The sequence below is a fragment of the Nerophis lumbriciformis genome, linkage group LG24, assembly GCF_033978685.3.
Source record: "Nerophis lumbriciformis linkage group LG24, RoL_Nlum_v2.1, whole genome shotgun sequence".
NCBI classification, from domain to species: domain Eukaryota; kingdom Metazoa; phylum Chordata; class Actinopteri; order Syngnathiformes; family Syngnathidae; genus Nerophis; species Nerophis lumbriciformis.
This window is the reverse complement of record NC_084571.2, coordinates 24,266,219-24,293,611: the sequence shown is the minus strand read 5'-3', so window position 1 is coordinate 24,293,611 and position 27,393 is coordinate 24,266,219. Positions and strand designations below refer to the sequence as shown.

General features: G+C 42.7%; 1 protein-coding gene across 5 annotated transcripts in view; it reads right to left on the bottom strand.

Moving 5' to 3' along the window:
• slc20a2 (solute carrier family 20 member 2) overlaps positions 1–27,393 on the bottom strand; it is a 170,727-nt gene that overhangs the window by 8,736 nt on the left and 134,598 nt on the right. For 3 of the 5 annotated variants that reach the window (XM_061981837.1, XM_061981840.1, XM_061981839.1), the window contains 4 exons: positions 24,906–25,142; positions 20,593–21,232; positions 19,081–19,266; positions 6,492–6,576 (listed from right to left, as the gene is read on the bottom strand). In XM_061981837.1, the coding sequence (XP_061837821.1) occupies positions 6,492–6,576; positions 19,081–19,266; positions 20,593–21,232; positions 24,906–25,142 (1,148 nt within the window). Of the gene's footprint in view, positions 1–1,430; positions 1,516–6,491; positions 6,577–19,080; positions 19,267–20,592; positions 21,233–24,905; positions 25,143–27,393 lie in introns of all 5 variants that reach the window. The other 2 variants (XM_061981838.1, XM_061981841.1) reach the window with 2 other exon arrangements.

Here is a 27,393-nt window from a genome sequence, read left to right as displayed (position 1 = left end):
ACAGTGTGTTTGTGGGGTGAGACAGGAACATTATTGGGCATGTTAGCATGAGGAATTAATGTCAATACCAGTTTTGAGGTGTGCAGTCTCCCTATCATACCATTTTCAAAAGTCCAACTGTCCTTAAAGGGGTCATATTGTGCATTAAAAAACACTTTTCATGTATTTGGGATCCTACTGTGTGGGTCTGGATTAATTTTATGCCTTGTTCTTGTGAGAATCCTGCATGTGAGCGTTAAGGCACAGGTGTCATTTTAAAGAAATGTTCCTGTATGACATCCTGGCAATAAAATTGCATTTGTGTCCAAATATTGGGCATTTTTTAAAAGTTAATTTAAATCACACAAGCTAGTAATACTCTCAGATAAATATAAATAATGTGAATAATCATGTATAATGCACATTTTAAAATGTGATTAATCAAGATTAATCCAAATTTTAAACTGTGATTAATCATCCATTTATCCATTTTCTACGGCTCGTCCCTTTTGAGGGGGCTGGAGCCTATCCCAGCCACGCTCGGGCGGGAGGCAGAGATCAATCCAAATTCAAAATTGTGATTATAAATTTATAATGCAAACTTAAAACTGTGATTAATCAAAATTAATCAAAATTTGAAACTGTGATTAATCATCCATTTTTTACAGCTTGTCCCTTTTGGGGTGGCAGGGGAGCTAGAGCCTATCCCAGCTGCACTCGGGCAGACGGCAGAAATTAATACAAATTCAAAATTGTGATTATAAATATAGAATTCAAATTTAAAACTGTGATTAATCAAGATTAATACAAATTTGAAATTGTGATCAATCATCCATTTTCTACCGCGTGTCCCTTTTGGTGTCGAAGGGGGGCTGAAGCCTATCCCAGGTGCACTTGGGCGAAAGGCAACAATTAATGCCAATTCAAAATTGTGATTAATCATAAATATTCCAAAAAATAAAACTGTGATTAATCATTATTAATCCAAACCTTAAATCGTGACTAATCATGATTAATCGCAATTCAACATTTTGGTTAATCATGAATATTCCAAATTTAAAACTGTGATTACTCATGATTAATCCAAATTAAACTAAAAATAAAATAAAATTTCAATTTTAATTTAAATTAAAAAAGGATAGGCTTGAAGAAGGTCTGTAGACCACAAGTAAATAGTTTAAACAGATAAAAATCATAATATGACTCTTTTAAAGTGGCACAAATTGAAAAATACTTCCTGCAATCAATATTAATCGGTTATCTGCATTGAAGTGCCAATTAAATACATTCCCGGTCATCCATACTGGAATTCTTAGGAAAACTGCACACAAGCTCAAAGCCGCAACTGAGGAGTTGTGATTGGTGACTGACATCTACGCGTGAAGCCATGACACAGAGCCCAGTGGGCGGGCTCTTTTATGCAGGGCTTTCACTACCAGGGGCTGAGATACCTTGCAGTGGGTGGAGCTTATGGGGATGCCCACATTTGATGCAACAAGCACTGTTAGCGCACTCATTACTTCAATGCAAAATCCGCTGTGAAGACAGATGAGTATAGAGAGAGAGAGAGAGAGAGAGAGAGAGAGAGAGAGAGAGAGAGAGAGAGAGAGAGAGAGAGAGAGAGAGAGAGAGAGAGAGGGGGAGACACAGAAAGATGGAGAGAGAGGAGACGTAAAATAAAAGTGGAAAACAAGTTGTGACAGGTGGGGATGGTGAGGTATGGGGGGTGGGGGGAGTTCTGTTGCTGTTGGTGGGGAGGGTGGGTGTTTGCAGCCAAGTACAGGAAGGTGGCGGACCCACACGCCAAACCATGCCAGTGCTGACCAGGAGAAATGGAAAAGAGGGATGAGACAGGATGAGACACCATGCATTTTTTTTGGAAGGACAAGGGTCTGTCCTGCTATACGGTCCCAGGCCGGATCCCACGTTCCAGGAGGAGGCAGGGGAGGTGGGGCGCACACACGGCAGGGCCATCATCCGGCTGCACATTCAGTCTAAAATCCCCAATCTAATTAGGTCCTCACAACTCTCAGTTTAGAAAATGCACCATCAAAGGGTTAGCATTTTCTGCTTTTTCTTTGGCTTTCTACAATAAAGGACGAGTCTGGAATGGTTTCAAGCCTACGTTGGGCATCGAGCATCAGTGAGAATCGCAAGTTACATTCCGATTCTCCAAGAATTTTTAAAACGTTGATTACTATTTACGATGGTGAACCGGAGGAAATAGCAAACTGTATCTCTGTACATCTGTGCTCTAAAGGGTGAGCGCGGGTAAGGTCTGACTACAGTCCCTTTTTAAAAAATCCAAGAAACCGCCATACTGTTGCTGACTTTTCCTGTTTTATCTTAATTTTTACTTTCTCTTCTCACTCCATGCAAAGAATCAATGGCGAGACGACAAGATGGCGCAACCAAACTTGATAGTTGATACAGTCACTTGATTGGCTGTTAGCGTGTCACTCCCACTGATCAGTGATCACTTCCTGCATTGCTCCATTACCAGAGAGCGATTGCCTTTGTTCATGCAACCAACCTTGCTTCGCAACTTCCGGTTTCCGTTTTTTTTTATTGATATCTATTACGTGTCTATCAAATTACATATTGATATCGTTTTATCGCCAAAACAACAATTTTGAACGATGCACAACTCTATTGTTATGGTTATTTCTTAAGAGAAAAATAACATGGTATGAGGCTTTATTTTTATACACTTGTATGACTGTTGAGCATGTTACTAAAACATGGCGCCACGACAGCTTGAACCTGGAACAGAGTACCGTATTTTCCTGACTATAAAGCACACTGATATAAAAGTTTAAAACAAAAAAATGATTTTCCATATATTACCCACGCCGGACTATAAGCCGCAGATTTATACGTTGTGATATTAGTTATCTACACAGACATATTTTGTAAATGTTTATTTATATACCATAATTGTTTCCAAACGGTGTCTGTAACTTTGCAGTAAAACAGCTGATCGAACAAAACAGAAGTCATCGTCTGGGCCCACTAGCTGCGGAAGCTAGCTCTCTAATCAGCTAAACAGACTCAATAACTCCACTGTGATGTTTTGGTGAATTTACTGAGAAATTTGTGAAACTGAAACAGTACAAAAATAATCCATCCATCTTCCTCCGCTTATCCGAGGTCGGGTCGCGGGGGAAGCAGCCTAAGCAGGGAAGCCCAGACTTCCCTCTCCTCAGCCATTTCGTCCAGCTCCTCCCGGGGGATCCCGAAGCGTTCCCAGGCCAGCCGGGAGACATAGTCTTGTCAACGTGTCCTGGGTCTTCCCCGTGGCCTCCTACCAGTCAGACGTGCCCGAAACACCTCCCTAGGGAGGCGTTCGGGTGGCATCCTGACCAGATGGCCGAACCACCTCATCTGGCTCCTCTGGCTTTAGTTTGAGCTCCTCCCGGATGACAGAGCTTATCACCCTATTTCTAAGGGAGAGTCCCGCCACCCGGCGGATGGAAGCTCATTTCGGCCACTTGTACTCGTGATCTTGTCCTTTCGGTCATAACCCTAATCTCATGACCATAGGTGAGGATGGGAATGTAAATCGACCGGTAAATTGAGAGCTTTGCCTTCTGGCTCAGCTCCTTCTTCACCACAACGGATCGACACAGCGTCCACATTACTGAAGACGCCGCACCAATCCGCCTGTCAACCTCACGATCCACTCTTCCCTCACTCGTGAACAAGACTCCTAGGTACTTGACTCCTCCACTTGGGGCAATATCTCCTCCCCAACCTGGAGATGGCACTCCACCCTTTTCTGTGTGAGAACCATGGACTTGGACTTGGAGGTGCTGATTCCCATCCCAGTCGCTTCACACTCGGCTGCGAGTGAGAGCTGAATATCTTGGCCAGATGAAGCCATCAGGACCACATCATCCGCAAAAAGCAGAGACCTAATCCTGCAGCCACCAAACCAGATACCCTCAACGCCCTGACTGCTCCTAGAAATTCTGTCTATAAAAGTTATGAACAGAATCGGTGACAAAGGGCAGCCTTGGCGGAGTCCAACCCTCACTGGAAACGGGTCCGACTTACTGCCGGCAATGCGGACCAAGCTCTGACACTGATCATACAGGGAGCGGACCGCCACAATCAGACAGTCTGTTACCCCATACTCTCTGAGCACTCCCCACAGTACACAGTCGAATGCCTTCTCCAAGTCCACAAAGCACACGTAGACTGGTTGGGCAAACTCCCATTCACCCTCAAGGACCCTACCGAGAGTATAGAGCTGGTCCACAGTTCCACGACCAGGACGAAACCCACACTGTTCATCCTGAATCCGAGGTTCGACAATCCGGCGTAGCCTCCTCTCCAGTACGCCTGAATAGACCTTACCGGGAAGGCTGAGGAGTGTGATCCCACGATAGTTGGAACACACCCTCTGGTTCCCTTTCTTAAAGAGAGGAACCACCACCCCGGTCTGCCAATCCAGAGGTACCGCCCCCGATGTCCACGCGATGCTGCAGAGTCTTGTCAACCAACACAGCCCCACAGCATCCACGGCCTTAAGGAACTCCGGATGGGTCTCATCCACCCTGGCCTTGCCACCGAGGAGCTTTTTAACTACCTCAGCCCCAGAAATAGGAGAGCCTACCACAGATTCCCCAGGCACTGCTTCCTCATAGGAAGACATGTTCGTAGGATTGAAGAGGTCTTCGAAGTATTCCCTCCACCGATTCACAACATTCGCAGTCGAGGTCAGCAGAACACCAGCCTCACCATACACGGTGTTGACATTGCACTGCTTCCCTTTCGAAGCCGTCTGGAAGTCGTTTTCCATGGCTTCCCCGAACTCCTCCCATGTCCAAATTTTTTCCTCCGTGACCGCTGAAGCCGCACACCGCTTGGCCTGTCGGTACCCGTCTGCTGTCTTATGAGCCAAAAGAACCCGAAAGGACTCTTTCTTCAGCTTGACGGCATCCCTCACCGCTGGTGTCCACCAGCGGGTTCTAGGATTACCGCCACGACAGGCACCAACCACCTTGCGGCCACAGCTCCAATCTGTGACGACCACAAAAATCCAATAACAAAACACCACTCGGATTCAGATCCGGGCGGCCATTCTTCCCAATCACGCCTCTCCAGGTTTCACTGTCGTTGCCAATATGAGCGTTGAAGTCCCCCAGTAGAACGAGGGAATCACCCGGTGGAGACTCTCAAGTACTCCCTCGAGTGAATCCAAAAAGGGTGGGTACTCTGAGCTTCCGTTTGGCGCGTAAGCGCAAACAACAGTCAGGACCCGTCCCCCCACCCGAAGGTAGAGGGAAGCTACCCTCTCGTCCACTGGGTTGAACTCCAACGTGCAGGTTCTGAGCCGGGGGACTACAAGAATTGCCACCCCAGCCCGTCGCCTCTCACTGATGGCAACGCCAGAGTGGAAGAGAGTCCAGCCCCTCTCGAGAGAACTGGTTCCGGAGCCCTTGCTGTGCGTCGAAGTGAGTCCGACTATATCTAGCTGGAACTTCTCGACCTCGCGTACTAGCTAAGGCTCCTTCCCCCCCAGCGAGGTGACGTTCCACGTCCCAAGAGCTAGCTTATATAGCCGAGGATCGGACCGCCAAGTGCCCTGCCTTCAGCTGCCGCCCAGCTCACATTGCACCCGACCTCTATGGCCCCTGCTATGGGTGGTGAGCCCATTAGAGGGGAAACCCACATTGCCTCTTCGGGCTGTGCCCGGCCGGGCCCCATGGGGACAGACCCGACCACCAGGCGCTCGCCATCGTGCCCCATCTCGGGGCCTGCCTCCAGAGGGGGGCCCCGGTGACCCGCGTCCGGGCGAGGTAAATCTGGGTCCTTCGTTTTTATTGTTCATGGAGGTCTTCGAGCTGCTCATTGTAATTTAATAATACTAATGCAGACACTTGTAAATGTGTTAGCCTATTAGCTAATGCTACCAATGCTAGCTTTCTTACCTTACGATAGCAGGTAAAAGTATGCATGAAAACACTCCTACAGACGTCACACATGGGACGGTTTAGTAAGTAAGAATTGTTTTAGTTGTACCCCTAATCTTATAAACGGTGCTTGGAGTGACGAATTAAGAATCCATACAAGTAGAAACTTTACAGACGGTTGAAAGATCAGTTTGCTCAGTAGTGAGCGAACTTGTCCAAAAGATGGCGCCATAACACAAACAATAACACAACTATTTAGTGTGTTTGCCTGTTTCTTTTCAAAACTATCTGCATTATTGCCAGCAAAGAAAATAAATACATAAATTAGTCGCACCGTTTTATAAGGATTCAAAGCGTGGGAAAAAAGTATCGGTTTATAGTCCAGAATTCATGGTATTTTAACTTTTATTTTGAAACTAGAAATGGTAAAACACAAACTGAGTGGTATGTGAACAATTTGCTTCAGAGCCTAATGACTGGTGGCCTGGGAGGAGTGTGTGCACCCCCTCCCCGCTGGAGGAGCCTGCTGAAGGAGGAAAAGGGGGTGAGCTGTTGAGGAGGGGGCCAGTAAGGGGCCCTGCATGGTGGTCATACCTTGCAGTGTGTGGTACTGACAGGGATTCCGATATTGGAAGCCAACACGACTGTGAGCGCGGACGCCAGTTCAATAGTGAATCCACTGTGGAGGAGGGAGGACAGAGGAGGAGGAGCAAAGAAACATTTTTTCATTGTCATGTCGGCAGGCCGGGGCGGAGAGGGGTGTTGTTGTAGGGGAAAGGGGGTGGGGGGGCACCGTCGGACCACATTCCGGCAACCGTGTTCAACACAGCAAGTCACGCAACACAAACATGCTGAAAAGGCGCACAAAAGAATGGAAAACATGGTCAGCTCCGCCTTACTCACGCACGCTAACGTGCTGCCCTCAGGTCTCACAGGTGGCGTTTCCACTGCGCACTACGTCAAACCTGAACAAACAAAAAATTCGTGGACGCCCACTAGATTGCAAAATGCATGCGACTGACCCCGACTTAAACAAGTTGAAAAACTTATTCGGGTGTTAGCATTTAGTGGTCAATTGTACGGAATATGTACTGTTATCTGTGCAATCTACAAATAAAAGTCTCAATCAATCAATCCATTACAACTTAGCAGCTACATGAACTCGAATGGGCTTGAAAATAGATCGAACTTGTTATGTAATGATCTTTGAATATTGTTGCATCACAGCACTGTTGTACCAAAAGGCTCCAATTAGCACTCAACAAGCCACTGAATCTATTAAAAAGCAAGCATAAACAAAGGCATTACCAGATGTGGCTGTGGGCAACCTCCTCAATTTCACAGGATGGCAGTATCTACCTCTGCATGCGCTCCTTTGGTGTTTCACTGGCTGTATTGTTTCAATGAACTCATTTGCAGTATCAATGCTGGCTTAGCAGTATGATTGGACTAAAATTATATCATTGGTTCTATTTTTTTGTGCACTTCGACCATGTAATCCAAAACATTTTGTTTTCCACTCTAAATCATTGCAGCTAAAACAATTACATAAAGTTAAAATGAGATATAAAATTTTCAGAAATAATCAATTATCACCCGCCTCAAAATAATACTTTGTTTGTGGTTCAGGTAAATAAACGCTTTGGCTATAATTAGAGATACTACTAAATCAAATTTTACAGCTTTTACATATAAATTACTGAAGTTTTTGTTGCTGTATCATATTCATATATGCGCACACACACACACACACACACACACACACACACATTTATAAACACATGTATACATGCATACACGTATATAACACATTGATATCTGTAAGTAAGCTAAAAATGGTTGTCATATATACGTGTTAAAATGAGATTTTAACACATATACACACACACATATATATATACACACACACATATATATATATATATATATATATATATATATATATATATATGTCTTAATAAGGTTATCCAAAAAATAGTGCTCGATACCGTAGTAGAGCGCAATATATGTATGTGTGGGAAAAAAATCACAAGACTGTTTCATCTCTACAGGCCTGTTTCATGAGGGGGGGTACCCTCAATCATCAGGAGATTTTTGATTGAGGGTACCCCCCCTCATGAAACAGGCCTGTAGAGATGAAATAGTCTTGTGATTTTTTTCCCACACATACATATATATATATATATATATATATATATATATATATATATATATATATATATACACTAGGGATGTCCCGATCCAGGTTTTTGCACTTCCGATCCGATACCGATATTGTTTTTGCACTTCCGATCCGATACCGATACTGACCGATACCGATACTGACCGATACTGGCCTATCCGAGCATGTATTAATGTTTAAAGTTATTTAGCCTACTTAGTAGTCAGAATCATGTTGAAAAGGGTTTTAGTACTCTTGATAACAACTAGCCAGCTGAATTAGGGGAGTTTGAATAATACCCAATGGTTGGTAACAAGAAACTGACCTGTTTATTCAAGGATAAACACAAAATAGACAAAATTATACACGACAAACAAAAATGGCATCATTGAAACTAGGGCTGGGCGATATGGCCTTTTTTTAATATTGCGATAATTTAAGGCCATATTGCGATACACGATATATATCTCGATATTTTGCCTCAGCCTTGAATGAACACTTGATGCATATAATCACATCAGTATGATGATTCTATGTGTTTTGATTGATTGATTGAGACTTTTATTAGTAGGTTGCACAGTGAAGTACATATTCCGTACAATTGACCACTAAATGGTAACACCCGAATAAGTTTTTCAACTTGTTTAAGTCGGGGTCCACTTAAATTGATTCATGATACAGATATATACTATCATCATAATACAGTCATCACACAAGATAATCACATTGAATTATTTACATTATTTATAATCCAGGGGGTGGAGGGGGGCGCCGGATGTAAGTGTCAAAAAGACAGCCAAAAGAGTTTGATATGAGAATAAATCTAAAGTTAAAATATAGGGTAGAAATGCACCCATTTGCAGGAAATGTAGTCTTGATTTTCAAAATTTTCTTTCAAGGCTTGCATTGTCTACATTAAAACATTCTTCTTCATACTGCATTAATATATGCTACTTTTAAACTTTCATGCAGAGAAGGAAATAACAACTAAAAAAATCACTAATTTTTTCATACGGTGTTGATCTGGAAATGTTTGCCTCGGCATTTTGATGGTGTGGACGTGTAGCACCGAATGGAGATAAGCGTCTCGACAGACGTTACAATATTTGAACAATAATGACGAAAACTGTTTTCTCTGTCGTGTCCGTGTGTCGAAAATTGTTATGCGCTTATTTTTTTATTTGATTTTGTGCGTGGCCTATAATTGCTATGCGCAGAGGACGTTTGAGCAGTGCGCAATTGCACAAGCGCGCACCTTAGAGAGAACGTTGGTCACACGGCTGCGCTAGCATCACAGCTAATGTTAGCCATGCTGCTACCTCTCTGCTGGGAGAGGACGTATACGTATGTGACGTATGACATGACAGTATGTGACGTATGACGTGACAGTATGTGACGTGTGTAAGAAGGTGCGCTTGCTGTCTGTGAGAAGGACGGACACAGGAAAGAGTGAGAAGAGCCTGTCGTGTAATGCCAGCAGCTAAAAGCAACTGCGTGAGAATCCACAGACCTGTGGATGTGTTGAAGGTGTGCTGCAAAATGCGGAACGGAAATTAGGGAGCAGCAGAAAAGTGGAATGTATTATTTAAATAGGTGCGTTGGAAAACACGGAGCGGAGTTTTTTTTTTTTAACTGGATCTGGATCGGCATTTTCCCATGCCTTGCCGATACGCATTTTTTGGCAAATATCGGCGGCCGATCCGATCCAAATATCGGATCGGGACATCCCTAATATACACACACATATATATACATGTATATGAATGCATTTATATACGTAATACATGTCCTTCATTGAACAATATTGCAGACTAAAACAGCACATTTGTCAATACGAACAAGTATCACATAATTGCAACCGTATTAGAAAGTATCCATATATACAGTATACACACACACACGCAAACATATGCATATATATATGCATATATATATGCATATATATATATATATATATATATATATATATATATATATATATATATATATATATATATATATATATATATATATATGTCTTAATAAGGTTATCCAAAAAATAGTGCTCGATACCGTAGTAGAGCGCAATATATGTATGTGTGGGAAAAAAAAAATCACAAGACAAGGAGATGAAATAGTCTTGTGATTTTTTTCCCCCACACATACATATATATATATATATATATATATATATATATATATATATATATATGTATGTATGTATGTATGTATGTATGTATGTATGTATGTATATATATATATATATATATATATATATACATACACACATTGTGGAGCATCACAATACCTCCGAACAGGTGAGACCAGGCAGTGGGCCAGCCATCACAGTGAGAGTATGCATATATTTTCTGATATCAATATTGGATCGGGACACCCTTGATAACTATAAAATTTAAATTATTCAAACTATAGAAAAATGCAACACAGCCCACTACTTTTTGTCGTGTAAAACTGTAAAAGTTTGGTTCTTCAGCTCCTCAGTGGCTGGCAGGCGGTGGGAGCAGTTGCTGCGAGAGAAGGATCTAAATGTTAACCAAACTGTTTATCAAGCTGCAATGTGCATCTCCACTGTCCGCACAAACAAATGTGAAAGCCTATAATAGACGCACAAGCACCAAGCACATTAACACACTGGCCTGCCCTCGCTCCCACACACACACTTTGTCACAGCGAGGCATGGAAACAGACACAAGCAGGGGAAAAAGCTCCTCGAGAACACAGAACCAGAGCAAATTTGTCTTTGGGTGCTGGCAAGAGGGTAAGACAGTGATGGAAACGAGGGAGATTAGCGAAGAAAGGAAGGGATGAAGGAGGGTGCCAAAGAAAGAGGAGAAATGAAGAAAGAGGGTAAAATCATGAGATGGTGAGGCCGTGAGAATGAGCATGTGAGAAAGAACAAGATTTAGAGGTGAGACATGAAGAAAACAGAAGAAGACAAAGAGATGAGAAAAAAAGAGGAAGTCTTGAAGAAAGGATAAACTACAAGGTTTAATGGAGAGGACATGCAGGAATGAAAGCACAAAAGGACGAGTAGGGTTAGCATCCTGCATCAGCCTTGCCAGCACACTGGCCAAACTACTTCCTAACTCGGAGCCTGATTTACTAAAGGTTTGTGTGTACAAAACACGCGCAGACCTGATAGCACACGCAAAGTTAACCTACTAAACGTGTGCAAAGTGGAAAAATATGCTGATCACAATAATGGGAGGAGAAAATGCAAACATCGTTATTTAGCACACGCAATGTGTTTTATCACCACTCATCACCGTTTTGCGAGCACCATTTAGCGTTTTGTTTAGCACGTGTCAGAAGGACGTGCAAACTGACCGTTCCTCACACGACTGCAGGATCAGTGCTTGCACTGCACAGACAGACAAGAATCCGCCATCTTACGTGTGCGTCAACATTTTTGGACAGGTAAATAAAATTTTTTTACTTATCGCAACATTCTTTTATAATTTTATAGATGCTAGAGGACTAGGGGCTAAGTATTTGTTTTAATGACGTTCATTTTTTTCACATTGAATGTATATTAAAATATTTCTTATATAAAAAAAAAATTCTTGAAGTATGAATTTTTTTTCTCGTCTTGAGTGGAGTAAGTGCAGCCTCTCTCCAAGTGCTGCTTGGTGATCACTCCAGAAGCACTGAGAGTGGACTCAGACAAACTACCTCTAGTTAATGTTGCAATTGTCAATGCCAAGAAACCAATTGACTCAAAAACGCTCCTACGTTAGAAAAGTAAGGCTTCACTTTTCCAAAAATGCACTAGCTTGATGCAAATATACATTGGCTTTGCAATTGACATGCTACTGAGTAGCATTAGCGATTTTACATGGCGATTGCAACACCTCCAAATTTGTTATTGAAAACCACAACTAAGATGCACGTTACAATCAAACAGCTGGTGCATAATCAGTACAATGCTAACAGTATTACTACTTTTTTGGGTGCAACAAAAGACGTAACAGCAAAGACTGAACTGACTAACCAACACACTATAGACTATACACTACTGCCAACGAATGTATTTTGGACTTGCAACTGTAATTGCAACTACACTTCATATCTGCAAATGAGAGTCCAAAATGTGACAATTAAACAAGATACAACAACCGGACAGCAGTTAGCTCTGTAAACCAAAATCATAACTGCTCTCTTCATCTAAGATGTCGAATACAAATTTAGGAACACACATTAAGGTGAGTTGAGTTCATGCAAAGTTTTACTGCACATAACCATTACCAACTTTTCCCAAACAACACACAAGTCATTGATTTTTTTTGTTAAGAAATAGATGATAGATGCTGTATTTTTACAGTGGGGTGCGGGGACCCCTAGAGGTAGTTGTTATTCGGTCCATTTGTATACTCTTAGCTACATTAACATTGATCATTTACAAGTAGGCCCTTAGATATGAATGCCATAAATTGGGGTCCGTAGCTCAATGTCATACTGGGGGTCATATAAATGTAATTTTGATGTAGCAAGCTACTGTTGCCGTGTAGCTTGTAGTGTACCTTGCTACATTTCTCTGGGGATAGCTTCCCCTGTAGCTTAGCTAGATTGAATTGAGAGTAACTTCTAGCTTAGTTTACTACTTTTTCCAAGTAGCTTGCTCATCACTGATTTGTATCGTTTCAAACTTACCCTAAATCAAATAGATCTTCAATACAAGCAATGACTTTAGAAAATAGCACTTGACTATTAGCTTATTCTCAACTTGTTAACAAGATATTTATATCAACTTAAAAATGCAGACAGATTATTTAAAAAGTGTTTTTACTACACTTGAGTTTTTAATTGAAGAATAATGATTCCAACATGAAGGGGAGTGCAGCAGAAGTTGAGGCTCCAAGCTAAACCTGAAGTCCAATGGTTCTTGCTGACAAATATTAGCATGCTAAAGCATTTTTTTTTATTTTGCTGCAGCTATCACATATACTGTAATATTGTACATGGTACCGTATTTCCTTGAATTAGCGGTAATTAATTTAAAACCTCTTCTCACTCCGGCGCTTACCAAAGGCATGCGGTAAATTTAGGCATGCGCTTATAAATTTGAGTGTGATGTAAGGATAATCATGACATCGCTTAATGCCGCAATAAAATTTAAAGCACAATGAATCATCACGGGAGTTCTTTTTGTTTGGGTCTGAAAAGGCAATTATAACGTGACACTCTTTATTTTTTACAAGGGGTCATTCAACAATTACATACGCATTTTTCTCCAGGATTTTGACCCCAACCCTCGTACGCAAAATTTACTATACAAATGATAGTACTTAATTGTGCGCATTTCCCCCCCAGGATTTTGACCCCCAACCCCACCCCCCTTTGCATACGTAATTGTTGAATGAAGACGGGAGTATTTTATTTTGAAAGTAAACCGGATGCTTATGAATGACTTCCTGTCCAACACTACCAGATGTTTGCTACGAACATTTGCAATACTGCGAACTGCCGGGTAACACTAAAAACGTAGTAGGTACGTGACTTACCCGGCGGTAATTCTAGGCATGTGCTAATTATTTTGCGAAACGAGTTTGACCCTGCGGTAAATCGAGGCATGCACATACTATATACCCGGCGGCAATTCAAGGAAATACGGTAATTGGCATTTGTTATATATTGTATATATTATATAAAAATGTAATATAATATATCAGTATATATTATATACTGTATATATAATATGTGAAGATTACATATAAGTTATATTTCATATTGCTACTATGGTACATTTTGTGTACTTTATACCTTTTGTTTTCGCCCTCTTTTTGTGCCCTTGTGCATTATCCATTCCATCATTATCCTTTCCATCCTTTTTAACTGAGCTGCTGTGTGGAACAATTTCCCTTGTGGATCAATAAAGTTTGTCTAAGTCTAAGTGTAAACAATCTACAACAGCAGAAAACAAGCAAAGTTGGAAAAAGCAGGCGTGTTAATGCGCTAACTTCACAAATCTGAAATCTCCATTCACTTCCCACTAGTCCCATATTTAAATCAATACTTCTTCGTTCAAAATTTTTCTCTCTTCTTGGTTAAATTTTCCAGCAAAGCAGCAATGGCAGAGACTAGTGCCCATAGGAACACATGGTCAAGGATGCACACAGACTACAGTTTAGGTCTCAGGACAAAGTGAGCCCTTGGGCTTTATGTGTTGCAGTCTTCTGATTTATTCATGATTATTATGTAACACGTGGGAAGGCCAGCAAAACAACAACAGGAACATTGCTCTTTCTCTGCGTGAAGGCCTAACACGCCATTTCTAACTTGGTGCAGAATCATTAAGCATCACTTTAAAATGTGCTTAGTCTCCTTATAGGGGAAAAGGATGCAGGTGATTTTTTTTTTTACAACTTATGTAAAATTATTTTAAAAATATAGCCTAGCAATTAATTTTCAACTGACTTTGAATTGAACTGAATTGTCTTTGATGAGGAAGTACAGTGGAACCTCGATTCACAAACCCCTTTATTTGCAAACCTTTTGATTTCGATCGAGACAAATATGCCTCTTTGTGCAAACACTTCAGTCATTCAAGTTTTGTCCATTTTACAAATTAAATATGAGTCCCAAAAAGACAACGGACCAGCGTGGCGTTAGAAAATGATATTTTGCGAGGAATACATTAATGGCACTCACAAGTATGGAAGAATCAAAGAAGCAGGCTTTGTACTCTTCCCACCGATCCCTGCCTTCGCTCCATCTGTCTGCTTCTTACTCGTCAGCTACTCCTTCACCGATGTTGATAATGTAAGTGGATTTTACTTGTTAAAATGTGTATTATTGTAACAATATGGACGTGTGTGATTTCTGATTGTTTGTGAGGGCACCAAAGGGACTTTTGCATGCTCGCGCATGTTGGCAGAGCTGTACATACAAAGGACGGTTTGGATTGTTAATAAAGAGAAAGTTGATCCATTACCTCTTTGTTTGATAGACAGTAAATATAGCACTTTAGATTGTGTTCAACGTGTACAAACCTTCACTAAAATACGGACTTTTATTCATATTTACATTGTTTCTTATGGAAAAATTTGTTTCAATTAGGGTTGTACGGTATACCGGTACTAGCAGCTACTGTGTGGAACAATTTCCCTTGTGGATCATTAAAGTTTGTCTAAGTCTAAGTATAGTATCGCGGTACTAATGAATGAAAAACGGTACTATACTCTGTTTGAAAAGTACCAGTTCCCAATGGTTTTTTTTTTTTTTTACGAGCATGACGGCACGTCGTCGTCCCGTTACTGGTTTTACGAGCAGACAATCACGGGGTACTTCCAAGCAGACACAGTGTGTAGACAGAAAAGGGAGAACGGACACATTTTGGCTTAAAAACTAAAGATAAAGGTGAAGTTATAACACTGAAACACCCTCAGGAAGAGGTACTTTAAGACATGGCTAGCAAGCTAGCAGAGAACATTCATCCGCAGTCAGCTACTTCTAAATCACTAATCCTCGACTCCATAGCTACAAATAAAGTGAGTTTCTTACAAGTATCGTCGTTATCACTGCAGGACGAGGAATAGTTAAACATGCTTCACTACACACACTAGGGCAGGGGTCGGCAACCAAAAATGTTGAAAGAGCCATATTGGACCAAAAATACAAAAACACATTTGTCTGGAGCCGCAAAAATTAAAAGCCATATTACATACAGATAGTGTGTCATGAGATATACATTGAATTAAGAGGACTTAAAGGAAACTAAATGACCTCAAATGTAGCTACAAATGAGGCATAATGACGCAATATGTACATATCGCTAGCCTAAATAGCATGTTAGCATCGATTAGCTTGCAGTCATGCAGTGACCAAATATGTCTGATTAGCACTCTACACATGTCAATAACATCGACAAAACTCACCTTTGTGCATTCATGCACAAAGTTAAAAGTTTGGTGGACAAAATGAGACAGAAAAAGGATAAAACACGTCCTAGGAAGTCGGAGAAAGTTATATATGTAAACAAACTGAGGTGAGTTCAAGGACCGCCAAAATTAGAAGGACAAAACGGCGCTCGCCAAATACTCGAATCAGTGAAGCATGTTTAATATAAACAGTGTGATTTATAACAATTAGGGAGGTGTGTGTCATGTTTGTCCTCCTACAGAAAACATACTAAAACAAAAAATATTTTTTTCCCCCCTAATCTTTTTCCATTTTTCATACATTTTTTAAAAAGCTCCAGAGAGCCACTAGGGCGGCGCTAAAGCCGCGGGTTGCCGACCCATGCACTAGGAGGATACAATAGCTCACCGGCGTCACCGCTAACAAAAGATAGCATGCCTGAATGTAAACAAATGCCATGGGTGGATCTACACCTGACATTCACTGTGATGATACCAAGTACAATAGCGTATCTAGTCGATACTACTATGATTACATCAATATTTATTATTGTCACAAAATCTTTTTTCCTTTTTTAAAAATTTCTATTATGTTTATAAACTCAGGAAATACGTCCCTGGACACATGATGACTTTAAATATGACCAATGTATGATCCTGTAACTTCTTGGTGATACTTAAATTTGTAGTATCATCCAAAACTAATGTAAAGTATCCAAACAACAGAAGAACAAGAGATTATTAAATTTTAAAAGAAGTGTAGATAGAACATGTTGAAACAGAAAATAAGCAGATATTAACAGTAAATGAACAAGTGGATTAATAACCCATTTTTACAGCTTGTCCTTTATAATTTTGACATATTTATGGAATGACAAATGACACAATATGTTACTGCATACATCAGCAGACTAATTAGGAGCCTTTGTTTGTTTACTTATCAATAAAAGACAAGTTGTCTAATATGTTCGCTATTTTATTTAAGGACAAAATTGTTCTTTGATTGCAATAAGAAACATATGTTTAATGTACCCTACGATTTTTGTTAAAATAAAGCCAATAATGCAATTTTTTGTGGTCCCCTTTATTTAGAAAAGTATCGAAATACATTTTGGTACCGGTACCTAAATATTGGTATCGGGACAAACATAGTTACAATATACTAACTTTTCATTTACGAACCCTGTTCAAGGCTGCAACGATTTGTCGGTTTGGTCGACGTCACTTGCCCTTCGTTGGCGATGAAGTAAACATGCCAACAAAGGAAACAAGACTTTTAAGGGTAAAAATGCTCGTCAATCCAAAACCCGGGAATATTTTGACTACAACTCAGATAACACGGTGTTCTGTAAACTTTGCAAACTAGAAAATGGCTTTTCACAGCGGCACCACTGCAGCGATTGAGCACGACAGTGGAGGAGAACGCAAGACGGCTCCGTAAGTTTTATTTTTACATGTTCCACGCCTGTATCATCACCACCGGGCACTGGTAACATTACGCATTGTTGGCTTTTTGTATGACGCTCACTTTTCTGTCTGCCAGCAACGTTGAAGAAATTAATAAAATGGGTTAGCTATCACCGTTACAGGAAATTTCATTATACTCAAGAAATGATTTGAATTAGTTCAATCCTATGTTCCATCCTACTTTTTTTTGGAATTCAAAAAATAGATTAATCAATTAATCGAAAAAAATTATCGTTAGATTACTGCGCCTAATGTACGGAATAATTTTGGTTGTACTTACTGACCTCGAAGCTATTTTATTTGGTACATGGTGTAATGATAAGTGTGACCAGTAGATGGCAGTCACACATAAGAGATATGTTTAGACTGCAATATGATGGCAGTCACACATAAGAGATAAGTAAAAACTGCAATATGACTCAAGTAAATAACACCAAAATTGTATATGTTCCATTGAAAAGATAGAACATTACACACGGCACTCAAAAATCTATCAAAATGTTTTAGTACGACTTTGGTAAGCTATAGCTTGATGGATTGTACTGGGCTTCAACATACGAGTATTATCATGGTGTGTGTATAAGGTAAGACATTATCTGGCGTTTTGTTTCGCAATATTATGCAAAATCAACTTTTCTTACCTTCTGGTACCTGCTTTGGGATCTGCCGTGCCGACGCCTTTTTCTTTTTTCTCGATCTTCTTGTTATGGGACATTCATCCTCCGCTGTTGTCATTTCTAATATAAAGTAGTGTAAAGTTCTTACTTATATCTATCAGTGAACTCGCCATAAAAGTGCTAAAACATACCGGTGTAGTGAGTTTACATAATTCACCCAAGGAACTTTAGTTATTAGAGAGTTCCGGTCGGACGGGGTTTCACGGGAGACATTTCCGGCGTTGCTGTTGCACTAGTGAGTCACGGATGAGGAGATGCTGCTCCGTTATTGATTTAAGTAGTCTAAATGTCATTAAAACAGTTAGCTCCATCTTTTGACACTTCTTCTACCCCCGTCCTTGCACGCTACACCGCTACAACAAAGATGACGGGGAGAAGATGCTGCCGAAGGTGAGCCACGTAAATAAGACCGCCCAAAAAACGGCGCATCCTGAAGCGACTGTCAGAAAGCTACTTACAGATGATCAGTAAAACATCATCCATGCAACATTTTGACCAAAGAACCACCAATTCATGTTATGTAGACCACAAGGAAGTGTTTTACATTTAGAAAAAAAAAAAAAAATATGACCCTTTTAATGCGCCCTATAATCCTGTGCGCCTTTTGTACAAAAAAAAAAACCTGACTAGACCCGCTCATCGGCAGTGCGCCTTATAATCTGGTGCGCCCTATTGTCCGGAAAGTATGGTAGTCGTTTCAAGAAATAATTGTTTGATGCAGCCCTAGAAATAATTAAGTCCATAATTCGAGGTTCCTCTGTAACTTCACTCCTTTTTGTTTTGTTTTCTGAGATAACACCCGAAAAGTCCACAAATAGGTCATTGAGGCGACAATGAATCGAATGAACTTTTTACCTAAAGAAGTTTTGATTTGACTTTCGTCTCTAAATACCTACTGTCCAAGGTTTACCGGACACAATTGGACATTTCCAAGCTTCATGAGAATACCACCCACAATCCAACCAACCACACACACCCACACACACGCGCTGGCCAACCTCACCCTGTGTGCCCTCTCTCACCTTGAGGGGGTGATGGGAGTCAAGTCCTTCCCCATGGTCTGGATGACCCGGCGACCCCACACCCACAAGCCCGCGCAGATGCCTATGCCGCCATAAAACAGCAGCCAGATGGGAGTGGCGGCGTCCTGCATCACACCTCCCTGGTCGTAGATCATCCACAGTGCCACCAGGGGTCCGATGGCATTACTGCAGACAAGATTTACACCAAAAAGTTCACAAACTGGGGAAGAGGGTGTGATTCATTGGGGCACTCAAGTGGAACTTTGATTTACGAAACCCTCGGTTTGAGAACTTTTCGGTTCACTAACTTTTAGATAGACCCAAATATGCTTCTGTGTGGGAACCATCATTCATTTTGTGTCCCGCTGGCAGCCATTTTGTGCTTGCTCGTATTGAAGAGATTGAGAAAGCAGGCTTCGTACCACAGCAAGTTTTTAATTGTGATGTAATCTGACTTTTCTGGAAAAACACGCCAAAGCGGCCTATATCTTCTTGTTCAGCGGCTCCTTGTCCACATACAAAAACGCTCTGCTTTTCTATCTCCTCTCGTGAGTTGCTCCTTTGCCGATGTTAATTTACTTTAAGTGGATTTAACTTTTTAAAATGTTTATTATCGTAGCCATATGGTTGTTAAAATTAAGGTTTTTGTGATTTCTGATCGTTTGTGAGGGCACCAAGAGCCCTCTGTGTGTGTGCGTGTTCGCAGAGCAGCACATACAGAAGACAGTTGATGTTGACGTTGTTGATTAGGCTTGTTAACAAAAAGATAGTTGATCCATAATTCCCTTGTTATGTTTGATTAATATGTATAGCACTTTATATCAGTGTTTCTTAACCATTGTTGGGCCACGGGCGCCCCCGAGAGGGCCACCAAGTCACATATGTTTATCAGCTGTGGTGCGTATGGGCCGTAGCGGTACTCAGTTGTAATACACTTTTACACCACTTATGGCAGTAATGATTGTATCAAACAAAAAAAGACGTCTGGAGCTCATGTCGTAGAGAATTTATTAAGTGCAAAAATTATGACTAAAGTGCTGAATCTGTGTTTTTATTTGCACTTGAAATTTATTGTAAAAAAATATTCATTATTACTTATTTACGTAATTGTATGTAAATACATGTTTCATGTATGTATGTATTTGTCTAATCTGCCTGACCAAATCCTAAGGTTAATGTGTTAAATAAACAATCATCTTTGTGATTAACACATGCTTTCACTTAAAAAACAAATGTAAAATTACTAATTCAGTGTTAATACTGAGTGGATCCTGCGCCCTTCAGTAGTAGAAAAGTTGGGCCCCGAGGTAAAAAAGGTTAAGAACCCCTGCTTTATATTGTGTTCAAAGTTTACATACTTTCACTAAAAGAGAGACTTTTGTCAAAACTGGAACGCATTATTCATATTTTTTTAAATTTGCTTCACTATTAGAACTTTTCGATTTATGAACCCCGTTGAAGAACCAATTAAGTTCGTAAATCGAGGTTCCGCTGTGTATGCAATATCAGCACCTGACATCGTTGCCTCCGTGAGCGAAGGAGCCGAAACAGGCGGTGAGAATCTGCAGGAAGTGGAAAAGCTGGAAGACCTCAGGCTTGTCTTTCTCCTCGTGGTCCTCCTCAGCCAAGTCATCCAGGGGCTCGGGGGCGGGACCACCTTCTTCCTCCACCCCCTCCAGCTCGGTGGCCAGCTTCATCTCCACGCCACCTTCCTCCGCCTCGATCTCCGCCTCGGCCACGGCGTTACAGTATGACGAGTAGCTGTCGTAGCGCACCCGCTTCTTGGAGTAGGACACGCTGTTGCTGCGGACACCGCTGCCTTCACCCACCAGCTTTTCGCTGTCGTCCCGCGACTCGGTGCGTATGAGCGGCTGCACGGGCATGCCGCAGATGGCCGCCGTGTAACAGGTGTAGCTGTTGTTGCGGCGCAGCAGGCGGTAGTTGTTGTCGGGCTGGCCCGCGCTGGCGCCCGGCCGCTCGTTGTCGTCTATGCGGCCCAGGTGGATCTTGTGCAGCAGGTCTTTATACAGACCCGAGTCCTTGTGTACGGTGTGGTACACCTGGCCGTCGCTGCGCATGTGGCCGTCGAAGGTGAAGCTACCGTTGGAGACTGGCGACTTGAGGCAGCCGTTGGTCATCGAGTGGGTGCGACCTGTGGGAGAAAGTTCAAAGGGAAAATTCAAAGTGATTGCATTATTCCAATGTGCCGTCATGCCATTAAAAAAATAAATACATTGAAAATTGGTACTTTTCAAACAGAGTATAGTACCGTTTTTGATTAATTAGTACTGCGGTACTATACCAGTACCGGTATACAGTACAACCCTACTCCAAACTACAAAATAATAAAAATATGCACTCTGATTTTTTTGCCGATATCGTATTGGATCATTGTCAGTTTTGGCCAATTCAGGGCTCCAGTATTGGCAGTAAAAATGTTATATCAGGCCACCCCTTTAGAAAGGGGAGACCAAGACGCGGCCTCGCCCACGAGTAGCATACAGGTTCAAAAAGCCTACAAAAGCGAAACTAATGTCTTTACCACATCTGCAAAAAGCCTAGTTGGTTTAGCATTACTGCAGCTCAAAGTTGAAGGCCTTACCACTGCTAAACTCAACGTCATCGAACAGATCGCCACTAAAAACAAGGCGACTATAGTTCTATTGCAGTAGACTCACATTGAAAACAAGAACTTCCTGAAGCTCCCTGGGTAACCGCCGACAAACATCACGACATAGCTACAATCGTTCGTAACGACATGGCTTGGTCAGCCATAACACAGTCCGCAAACGATGCAGAGGTAGAATGGATTACAACTAAAGTGCCAGACACCGCCATTGTCAACATCTGCAAGCCGCCTCCGAGTAGGTTTGTCCCAACATCTGTGCCAGATGTCCCAGCCCCCGCCTTGTATTCTAGTGATTTCAACACCCAGCACACAGACTGGAGCTACAGCAGCTCCAACGCTGATGGTGAATTCCTGGCAGAATGGGCCTCGGCCGCCGATGCGTCTTCTCCTATACGACCAAAAGGAGCCACGCATTTTCTATTCTGCACGCTGGAACAGCACCACCAACCCGGACCTGGCCTTTGCAAAATGCCGCAACAACGAACCGCTACCAGTGAGACGCATTCTGGACAGATACCCCCGATCACACCACCGACCATCGCTCATAACCATTCCATCTCTGGTCCAGCCTGTGGAAGGGAAGGATGTGAGGAGGTGGAACCTCCGGAAAGCAAACTGGGTAGGCTTCACACAGCAAGTGAACAAGGCAGTTGCTGGTCTCCCACACCCGTGCCCCACCAACTTGGACATTGCCTATGACTCATACTGCAAGATGATGCTGGCTGCCGCCAAGAAGAACATCCCCCGCGGCATACGCAAAGCCTATGTACCCTGCTGGGATGACGAATGTGTAGATCTACTTCGCGCCCACACAGAATCACAAACTAGCAACGACAGGGATATAGCAGGGAACAACTTAATCTGCAGACTAAATGAGAAACGCAGGCAAAGATGGACGGAGACAGTGGAATCAATCGACTTCACACACTCTAGCCGTCGGGCGTAGCAGACCATGAACAAGCTGATGGGCGGGTCGACAACCCCAGCACAATGTCCCATTACTGCAAATTCCATTGCGTCACTATTGCTGAGCAACGGCCGCTTCCCCAATGCAGATACGGACTTCACCAGAAGAACATCGGCAAGAGTCCATGAGCTGCACACGGCACCGGGCTGTGGTCTCAACCTATCCCACGATTTCACAACACAAGAAATCGGGCAGGCCATCCAACGGCTGAAAACAGGTAAGGCACCAGACATCAACGGAATCCATCCGGAATACATAAAACATCAAGGCAAGAAGGCAACCGTCTGGCTGTGCTCCTTCCTCTCCATGGGTCTCCGATGTCTGAAGCTGCCAAAGATCTGGCGCCCATCTCACTGCTGTGTGTTCCATATAAGATCTTGGAACGCCTCCTCCATGCACGTCTCAACCCGGTGATCGACCCCCAGCTGCCTAAAGAACAGGCTGGCTTCCGAAGCGGTAGGTCCACGGCGTACCAGGTGAACCTTCTGTGTCAAGACATAGAGGACAGCTTCCAGGCAGGGGAGAAGGCTGGCGCTGTCTTCTTGGACCTCACAGCTGCATACGATACTGTCTGGATGTGTGGGCTACAAATTAAACTTCTGGAAACCATCCCAGACAAACATATGGTGAGCTTCATCATGGAGATGATGAGCAACCGCAGCTTCCGGCTACACACCAGCAATGGCCAATGCAGCAGGGTGAGGAAACTTAAGAATGGCGTCCCACAGGGCTCAGTGCTGGAACCAATGCTGTTCAACATCTATATCCATGACCTGCCTGCAACTCAGTCAAAGAAGTAAGGCTATGCAGATGATCTGGCCATCCTGGGAAGCAGCGGAACAGGGCCTCTCTGAGGACATGAACACTCTGTCCTCATACCTGAGGAACTGGCGTCTCAAGCTCAGCATGGGTAAGACAACATCTTCAATGTTCCACCTCAACAACATGGAAGCAGCCCGTGAGATGAACATCATGGTAGATAATTCCCGGTTACAGTCCCAGCCCATTCCAACGTACCTCGGTGTGAAGCTTGACAGAACACTGACATTCAAACAACACCTGGACAGTGCCAAGGCAAAGACAAGTGCCCGTGCCGCCCTAATACGCCGCCTAGCCGGCACCACATGTCCACGCTGGCCCTGGTGTTCTCAGCCGCCAAGTATTGGTGCCGTAGGCCCCGTGTAAAGAAGTTGGATGTCGCCCTCAACAGCGACCTGCGGACCGTCTCCGGGTGCCTGCGAGGGACCCCAGTAAACCAACTGCCTGTTCCTCACTAGTATCGCCCCGGCAAACATCAGACGATAAGCAGCCACACTGGCCCTCTCCCAAAAGGCACAGACCAGCGAACCCCACCTCCTCCATAAGATCGTCACAGAAACACCACGACGCGTGCGCCTTGAGTCACGGCGCCCCTTTGCCATGCAAGCCCACGAGCTGCTCAGCACAACATCAGCTGATACTTCCAAGGCCACCTGGGTCAAGACGAGATGGAGAGAACAGTGGAAGTTAGCAGAACCATCTAGGCTGCACCACTACATCGATGACCCCACCGACGTCTCCGGCCAGTAACTGCCCCGAAAGCAGTTGACAACCCTCAACCGCTTTAGGACCGGCGTCGGACGCTACGGAGCAGCGATGAAGAGGTGGGGACTTGCGGATAGTGCCTCCTGAGAGTGTTGAGACCCAGTCCAGCAGTAGAGCACATAGTCACTAGTTGCCCCAAACACCGGCCACTGAATGGCGAACAATGTCTGATTGACCTGGGCGATGACACGTTGACCTGGCTCGCCTCAACGGAGCTGCAAATCTAAAGACACGACAGAAGAAGACCCCATTAGAGAACATAGATAAATCACATATTCAAATCCTTACCTTTGTTTTTTTGATATTGAAAGAAATACCACGATCCAGTGGGCCACCATGTCGTGTGGTGAAGCCTAGCCGAGTCCCTTGCTGTCCTTTAATACCAGTAGTCTGAGTCTGGACCAGTTTTATTTGGAGTGAGTACAGCAAGAGTTTTCAAAGAACAAAACACAATTGGGCCTCCGCTACATTTCTGGTTTCTCAGACTCAAAGTAGAAACTCAAAATCAATTCATTTGACATCATTTTTTTATTTTATTTTTTTTAAGCTGCTGCACTCCCCTTTGTAAACTCCTGGACTGTAATGGTAGACCAAAATGGTATATTTGCATCTCATTGCACCAAGTTATAGAAATTAATGTTTTACCATAAACTCTGCCGTTGGGCATGACAGGGCCTCCGTTGGCCAGGTTGGCAAGCTCACTGTTGGAGGTGCGCGCGTTCCTTTCGCTGCTGCCTCCTGTGAGCGGCAGCACGGCCTCATCCGTGCCCTTGGCCCCGGGCAGCTCTTTAAAGACGGGGCTTTCCTCCTCCTCCTCAGGGATCTTGTCCAGGCTTTCATCGGAGATCCTGGACAAGGCCTGCTGCTCTTTCTTTAGACGACCTACAAATAGAAAGGCGGGTTTAAAAGTGAAGACGCCGAAAATACTTTCTTTTTCTAACCAGGAATTTCCCGGTTAGATATGGATATCAATGCGATATCAGGAAAAAAATAAGTATCGACTTATATCGACTCGCATCTGAACTCGACAGTTACCGCTAAATGTTCCCCAATAAGCACACAAGGTTGGTCTTTTCTGGTATCTTTGTGAAATACCGTAAATATAAAATGGAACCTAAAAGGCTATAAGTCTGGACTACCCTAGTAGGAGCTAGCAGTTACACAACAGCTAAGCTCATAATAGCACACAAGCTAAACATTCGTACCAAGTGTCCTTTACTGAACAATATTGCAGTCTAAAACAGCACATTTGTCAAAATACCCAATAATCGAAATACACTATATTGCCAAAAGTATTTGGCCACCCATCCAAATGATGAGAATCAGGTGTCCTAATCACTTGGCCCGGCCACAGGTGTATAAAATCAAGCACTTAGGCATGGAGACTGTTTCTACAAACATTTGTGAAAGAATGGGCCACTCTCAGGAGCTCAGTGATTTCCAGCGTAGAACCGTCATAGAATGCCACCTGTGCAACAAATCCAGTCGTGAAATGTCCTCGCTCCTAAATATTCCAAAGTCAACTGTCGGCTTTATTATAAGAAAATGGAAGAGTTTGGGAACAACAGAAACTCAGCCACCAAGTGGTAGACCATGTAAACTGACAGAGAGGGGTCATCGGATGCTGAAGCGCATAGTGCAAAGACTTTCTGCACAGTCAGTTGCTACAGAGCTCCAAACTTCATGTGACCTTCCAATTAGCCCACGTACAGTACGCAGAGAGCTTCATAGAATGAATTTCCATGGCCGAGCAGCTGCATTTACGTAAGCCATACATCATCAAGTCCAATGCAAAGCGTGGGATGCAGTGGTGTAAAGCACATCGCCACTGGACTCCAGAGCAGTGGAGACACCTTTTCTGGAGTGATGAATCACGCTTTTCCATCTGACAATCTGATGGACGAGTCTGGGTTTGGAGGTTGCCAGGAGAACGCTACATTTCGGACTGCATTGTGCCGAGTGTGAAATTTGGTGGAGGAGGAATTATGCTGTGGGGTTGTTTTTCAGGAGTTGGGCTTGGCCCCTTAGTTCCAGTAAAAGGAACTTTGAATGCTCCAAGATACCAAAACATTTTGGAGCGGGCCCCTTTCTCTTCCAACATGACTGTGCACAGTGCACAAAACAAGGTCCATAAAGACATGGATGACAGAGTCTGGTGTGGATGAACTTGACTGGCCTGCACACAGTCCTGACTTGAACCCGATAGAACACCGTTGGGATGAATAAGAACGGAGACTGAGAGCCAGGCCTTCTCGACCAACATCAGTGTGTGACCTCACCAATGCGCTTTTGGAAGAATGGTCGAAACACACTCCGCAACTTTGTGGACAGCCTTCCCAGAAGAGTTGAAACTGTTATAGCTGCAAAAGGTGGACCGACATCATATTGAACCCAATGGGTTAGGAATGGGATGGCACTTCAAGTTCATATGTGGCCAAATACTTTTGGCACAATAGTGTATTATACTTGCATATTACTTGCACGTACAAAGTATCCAGTAACAAACGTGTCTGCATGAGCTTAATTTAAGGAATTAGAATGGTCAGTAGGTGACACCAAAGAAAACAATTACCACTCCACTTCAATTTAAAGACATCACAAGTCCAATCACAAATAAAGTTAGTATCTTCCATACCTACCATTGTTCTCTGTTTGACTAATTCAACTTGATCAAACCTTTTCTAACATTCCACACTACAAAATAATACTGTATATAATTCCTACTGAAATCGTATCGGATCTATATCGGTATCAGCAAATACAAAGGCTCCAACATCCGTATCGTGCCGTAAATAAAAAATTGTTTGTAACGGAACAACCATTTTTTTCACTTAATAAGAATATACTGTAAGCCTGGGCGCTAAGGCCTAAAAATAAAAGCTCGATTTACGTTTCTTTCAAAATGTTTCCCTACTTATTAAAGAAACCTGTGAATACAAATGACTGATATAATTCAAACCAAGTTTCACTTTTATTTGAACAAAAACTAGTACTGGTCCTGCATTTTACCTTCAATTTCCCCTCCTTTCAAAGAGCTGTTCAAAAGATTCTCTCGAAATTAGAGTTAGTTTCTTTTTTAACAGTTTTTTTTTCTTTTTACCAAGGAATCAATCACCAGTATCAGTTATATGAT